We start from the raw sequence: 6,798 nt of genomic DNA, 5'->3' as shown, positions 1-6,798 counted from the left end.
AATTGTGCAATATTCATTTAATGATGCCAGATTTTCTTTGATTAACACATAATCATCATATCTTTTACAAACATGCGAATATTGCGAATGGGGTATTATTTAAATTGCGTTTCCACGCGCGTAGAAACATATTTTAACAGCTATACATTAACACTTTACTCGCTAGTAATCATTACCAGTGATCTGGTAAACGAAATTTAGCATTGACTTCGCTAAGTACAACCTGATTAAAATGCTTCAATACATAATAACATTAATCGTCTTGTCAATCATTGAAAGTTGATATAATTAACAGAAATAGAGACAAATAATTAAAAATATCTTAACACTACCATAGAAATGCAAATGCAAATAGAAAATAGTATGGGACGTTCCAGAAGCCGATTTCTTGCATTTACAATGAAAAAAATAGTTAACTCTAGTTATAAATCAACATTCGGTTTTATAAAGAAACTAGATCTGAACTAAACAAATCCAAAGTTATTAATTTCAAAATTATTATTGACATCTACCGACTAGCAGTAAAACGATTTTGACAGAAAATAACAGAAATCTGCAAATCTCAAGCCCCTTTCGAACATAAAATTGGTAGTTTGAAGTGTGACAGAATAAAGGCACTAGCCAACTTTCCAATTTAGTCAGAACACTTAAATTGATATTTCTAGCGTTACGATAGCTATAATTTGATCTAATATTTTATTAAAATATAAAAATTCAATTTAATAGTTATTTAGTTAGTATTTTGAAACGGCATAGAGCGGAACATTAGTCACTGCGTCTAAAAATCGATATCATTCTAAAATACATGGAACGTGTGAGGTGTCGCAACACCAAAGAGTGAGCAGTAAGTCAAAAACTAATCAAAAAGCAAGAACAGGAACAACCACTATTTATTGTGTTCTAAAAATATTTAATGGGTGCGTACTGATATAAAGATTTTCCTAGTAGTAATGTAAGTACCTACAGAGCTTTGTACATATTTATTAATCTTCACACAATTTAATCGATTGCTAAACGTCATGCATCTATGAATCAGTGTACAATATATTTGACAACTCCTAGAAACATTTCATACTTGGAAAATAAATTAAATACAGCTAAATTTAAGAGTTATACAAATGTATATCATATATAAGGAGTTAGATATTCCTTTATATCATGTGCTATTGTGATCAAGGTATACGTCAACTCGCAAGATAGTTTCCTCCCGTTCAAGGATGTTTTTATTGACTTTTTGCGGTATTTGGAACTTCAAATGCTTTTTTTTACATTCTTTCGATAGTTATCTATCGCCCCATAAATATACCTTCAGTGTTAAAATTACCCGTTTATTCATAGTGAACAACAAGGTTACTTTTTGTAGATTTCAATCATTCTCAATATTACATTAAAAAATATATTGATTTAATATGACATGTAATTAAAAGCAACTGAAAAAGTAGAAACCAAGTGTACCTTATCCAAAATTTTGGAAATCAATCAATTTTTTTTATTTGAAATGAATCTGAACTACAAGTGTACATGAACTATTATCAAATTTTCCTTATCGAATGATTTTATTGGTATGGTATAGAAATATAAACGTTGTTCCATTTTGACTATGGTTATAATATATTGAACAAAATTCAAAGTTTGTTATAATTATATTGATTTATTTTAATGAATAAAAAGTCAATAACAACTATCTTTGAAAGTATGTATATAATTACCAATGTATCATTTATTAGTAAGTACAATAGAGAAAGTGTTTTTAATCCTACCACTTTCATTAATTAATTTGAAATAAAATTCCTACTTCCATAAATTGTGAATAAAAAAATCAATGTTTGAAATTAATTTGCTATGAAACTTCCAAACCTTCAAATTTTAAAAAATCAAGAATGTAATTTGAAATTATAAGATATGCTTTATAATAACTGATATATAAACATTTATCAGTTAATTCATTTATTTTGGTGGAACCACTAGACCATAAAGCTTAATGTCTAGAAAATAAGAAAGTATGCTTAGTTCAAAATAAAACCAGTTTTAGACTTTAGGTGTTCTGCAGAGTTGTATACCAGAAAATTGAAACCATTTAAATAAAATTTAATATTCAAGTTCACTTTTAATATTTGAGATTCGTGCACATTTAACTGTCATATGTCACTAATAAAATTTATCATCATCTCTCTACTGCAGGTATTGTTAACATTTCATTAATAAGCTTAATGGTACAATTGAAATTTTACAAATGTACCATTTGACATCTTTGTACCTCAACTAATAGATATTTAACCCTGGAATACTAAATCTTCGTCGGTTTGACTACCTGTGCTGAATAATTTATGGTATAACCTTTGTGGGTAAGATTAGGAAATTCAGGCTATAGCAGTTCTTTCCCCAGCTCAGTGCCCTTTGAACCAAGTAGGAGCAAGGACCGTTGAACTCTAAGGATTTTAACTAGGGAAGTCTAAATAAAACTTACATTGTCTGTTCGACGAAGCTTTAGTACTACAAGTAAAATGTGTTCGTCATTATGACGAACAGATTGGCTTGAAACTCGGGAAGTCGCTGAACTTATCGAGGAAATTGAAATCGGAGAGAGAAAAAAAAAAGAAAGAAGAGAAAGCAAATGTCTCCAATAACATCACTTGATGAAGATAAGAGCTGTTTGGAAGTACAAAAGAGAGGTTCAAGTAAATATATGCTTCAACCAGGTCTTGAAGAATTAGAGGGTAAAAAAGGAAAGAAATGGAAGACATCTAGCTTGGTGATATCTGGAAAAACGCGGAGTATTGATGTTGTCCACATAAGACAAGGCTCTACCCCTCAAACTGGATACAGTTACGACATCCTGGAATGTCTGAAACTATTTTTTATCGATTCATTTATGGAAGTAGTTCTTCGTTTCACCAATATAGAGATATTAATTCAGCAGAAAAACTATAAGCAAATTACATTGACGAAAAAAGAAATGTGCCTTGAATAGCTAAATGCTCTATTTAGCTTACTCATTTCAAGTGGTGCTCTGAAAAGCAATCATCTATCAACCCAAAAATGTGTCAAGCATAGGACTGCAATTGGACCTACAATTTCAGTTCCTCGGGTAGCACCTGCTGCAGAAACACAAGAGAAAAACGACGCATATGCTCTAAATGCGACTACAAACTCTGAAGAATGACAAAAACGTCTTGTAGGAGTTGTTCATTAGCAATATGCGGTGAACATTAAGTGATATTGTGTAAAAATTGTTTCGAAGAAAGGTAGTAAATGTGAATTGAAAAAGATATTGACTTTTATATAATTTTTGTGTTCTCTAAGCCATTTTTATTTGAATTTTTTATGTAACAGTCTGTGTAAGCATTTATTTACGTATTTACTTTTGTAATATTCGGCACAAAATGTGCATGTTTTTAATATCCCATCAATAAAAATGTTAAATGGATAATTATTTGTTCTTATTGTTTCCTTTACAACTCTCTTAATTGATTTTTAGATACTGTTAGTCACAATGACGAAGGTTTAGTAATAAGGTACCTAAATTGAGGTTTAGTACTCCAGGGTGAAATGTATATGTAATTCTAACACTATTACTGAATAAAATGAAAAGTTTGCATGATTGCCATTGAAATATCTAAATTAGAATTTATGGACTGGGTTTCTTTAATCATGCTATCTTCCTCATTACCAAGGTAAACTGTTCGGTATAATGCTAGTGAAAAGTGAGATCATTAACAATGGGAACAAATCAATTTAGTTGAACACCAAAAAAGACCATACATATTTGGATAATCTGCAATGTTCTATGAAATTTGTCTACTCATTTTCCTTAAACACAGACCATATTTTTCTATTACAATATTGACACAAGAAATAAAAACTTATTGAAATCCTTCGTAAAATTAAATACGTGTATAATTTTTTAATATACATATTTTTTAATTGTATTTTTTCTACTTAATTCTAATCATAAGCAGTTGATCAATCAATTCATTAATTTCTTTTCAAAATTCTATGTTTTCCTATTATTTGCTATTTACATTTTTAGGAAATTCAATGAGCTCTTGATTTACTTATCACTTGGAGTTGATGAAACTTTGAAATTAATTTTAAACCTAAAAGATATTAGGATTAATGCTATCATATGGATATCTGAAAAGATATTTTCTTTAAAACATTCAGTGATTAAATTTTTAAGAAGAAAAGTGTTTATGATCATGTAAATTTAAAACAACAGTCATTTTTAACAATCTCCCTTGTTTCATATCTAGTTTTGGTCACCATTTCAAGCATTTATGTAATTTAATCATAAGATATTGTTGAAACAATCGGTAGTACAAGTCAATTAATGGAGTCATTTAGAGTTTTTTTTTAATAACTCCCTTTTTTGTGTATATAGTTATGAATTCAAATGTTCCCACATTATTTTAACTTGCATTTTCCCAACTTTATCTAGAAATTTGAATAGAATTGTCAATCCACAACTAATTCAGCAATATAACTCCATATACTATCCCACACAATTTGACTAAGTCGTTCAATAGAGTTCATATTAAGAAGTAGCATTTGTAATATTAGAACTTTAAAACACTAATAGAGGATGTCTAAGGTACTTCTGTTATTCTGTTATGGTTTTTCTAAAAAAATGGATATGTAAAGGCTATAAAATAACATTAGTGAATCTAATTCACTTTATGCGTTTGTTTAGCTAACTATGGATTATAACAATTTTTTATTTTGTTCCAAGAAAAATTTGGAAATAGAAGATTAAAATAGTTTAAGGTCTATGTCACAGCTCTATATGGAATTGCCTGTAATAAATCTAATGAATTATTCAATTTGCTTATATTCCAAAGATTGCATTGAAAATACAGTTTTTTGAAATCACATTTTGTATATTATTTTTGTTCATATTCTGAGTGGTAGTCTGTTGAATGCAATAAGTTAAGTACAATTTTATTGTGTCTTATCTACTTTACATAAAAATTTGAATAGTAGTAATTATCAACTAGAAGAGCTGAAAATAAAATTCATTTATTCTTGTTACACATAAATCATGTTCAAAGTTTAAAAATAAGTTGGTGTGATGTCAAAATTACTAGTTCATTATGTGAATTAGATTTATGGAACATTAGTTAAAAACGCAATGGTTAAATGTTAACCTCATAGTAGCTCAGAACCAAAAGTTTTTGGATTACATTTTCTAACTTTCTTCTGCGAGGTATTTCATATTCCCAATTCCTCTCTAGGACAAGCTAAAACTTCCACTAGAAATAAATAAGATCTTGAAAAGTATATGATACTACTCATAATCAAAATGTTTGTATGACTCCAGTAACTGACTTGGACATTTTTGTTACAGATAACTAAGTATTAAAAGTATAGTATTCTGTAAAAGCGACAATAGTGCTTCAATAAAATAATAATCAAATATTTTATATTCAATCCAGTTTATTTAGCTTGGATCTGTACTTTGCATTTTTGGTAATGGTACAACAAGCCAATCGTGGATGTTTAATCAAGAGAGGTTTTTGAAACATGTCTAAAACCATCAATGCGTATAGGATGTAAGTTGTATTTTCTTTTTACGCTTTACTTTTGTTTTGTGTGTACTTCTTGATGCAAGACTTGTCTCAAACTAATTAGTTAATAAATCAAAAGAGCCTGTGGTCTAAAGGGCTTCAATTCCTCAATTGCAATCATTACTTGATGGGTATGAACCACTTCTAGTGGAAACAGCCAAAGTTAATATTTTGCTAAAATAAAATTTGTCTTAATTATTTTACGCGAAGTACTACTTCTGAATTATTTTACATTATGTTGATATCAATTAATAACTACCCAACATTAGAAGCTATAAATATGTGAATCTCCTTCTCTGGGGTGGCAAATATCTCTAATGACAGAAAATTATAAATTAAGATTTTCATGGAATGATATGGGTGTGTATAATGAAAATCCAATCATGTTTGACCTCTTCCACCATGCTTTTCAACTGTTGTGATTCATTTGAGGATATTTTAAATTAGAAATTCTACTCACTATTAAATCTAAAATCCATTATAGAACATTTTTTGTTGTGATACTAGAAGTGAATCAAATAAAATGAACTTTGCACAAGAAAAAGTACTTTTATTTCAAATAATATCAAAAAAAAACTTATTTGAAAGGTACATTTAGATATGCTGTCACATTCCTTTTGCATGAAACAAGGTTTGGTTTTATTATAAAAATTTCCCTACATATTTCAATATATAAATTTTAAAACTGAAATTTCAACTCAATGAACATAAATAATAACCTTATAGCTTGTATACAAACATTATATGTATATAAAAATAAACATAATTGAATTGTTCACTAATGCCTGTAATACCCAGCCCTCTTTCTCTAAAAATTCAATCACTCTTTTATCAGATTTTTATAATTTAATATTTTTCTGAAATAATAATCTTCCACTTTAGAAATTTTTTCAAAAATATCCAAGGAGGGTTGAATCACGGGATTTAGCAGATCAAACCTATTACTTTACCACCATACATACTCTCTAGTGTATGTATGGTGTGATACTGTCTTGTTAGAATCAGTTTATAGAGGCTATTGTAACATTAACTTCTCCATACTTCATGTTTTAACAGTTCCACAGAAACTTTTACCATAAAGTTTCCATTTGTAATGGAACAGTTGCAGTAGGAAAAAGTATTGCTCATCAGAAAACTTCCAACTCTCCTTAAAAGAAAGAACAAAATTTTAATAGTCTATTGAAATTCCAGGGTAGCCATCTGTCCTGTTTATATGGAAAACATTTATTTTGTT

General features: G+C 28.7%; 1 protein-coding gene across 6 annotated transcripts in view; it reads left to right on the top strand.

The window, feature by feature from the left end:
* Window positions 1–616: 616 nt before the first annotated feature.
* LOC130897711 (kinesin light chain) overlaps window positions 617–6,798 on the top strand; it is a 28,311-nt gene continuing 22,129 nt past the window's right edge. The window contains exons 1-2 of one of the 6 annotated variants that reach the window (XM_057806610.1): window positions 617–917; window positions 5,433–5,549. In XM_057806610.1, the coding sequence (XP_057662593.1) occupies window positions 5,521–5,549 (29 nt within the window). In that variant the 5' untranslated portion in view covers window positions 617–917; window positions 5,433–5,520. Of the gene's footprint in view, window positions 953–5,344; window positions 5,550–6,798 lie in introns of all 6 variants that reach the window. The other 5 variants (XM_057806602.1, XM_057806592.1, XM_057806594.1 and 2 more) reach the window with 5 other exon arrangements.

Source organism: Diorhabda carinulata, chromosome 1 (genome assembly GCF_026250575.1).
Source record: "Diorhabda carinulata isolate Delta chromosome 1, icDioCari1.1, whole genome shotgun sequence".
Classification (NCBI taxonomy): domain Eukaryota; kingdom Metazoa; phylum Arthropoda; class Insecta; order Coleoptera; family Chrysomelidae; genus Diorhabda; species Diorhabda carinulata.
This window is presented reverse-complemented; position numbering and strand designations above follow the sequence as displayed.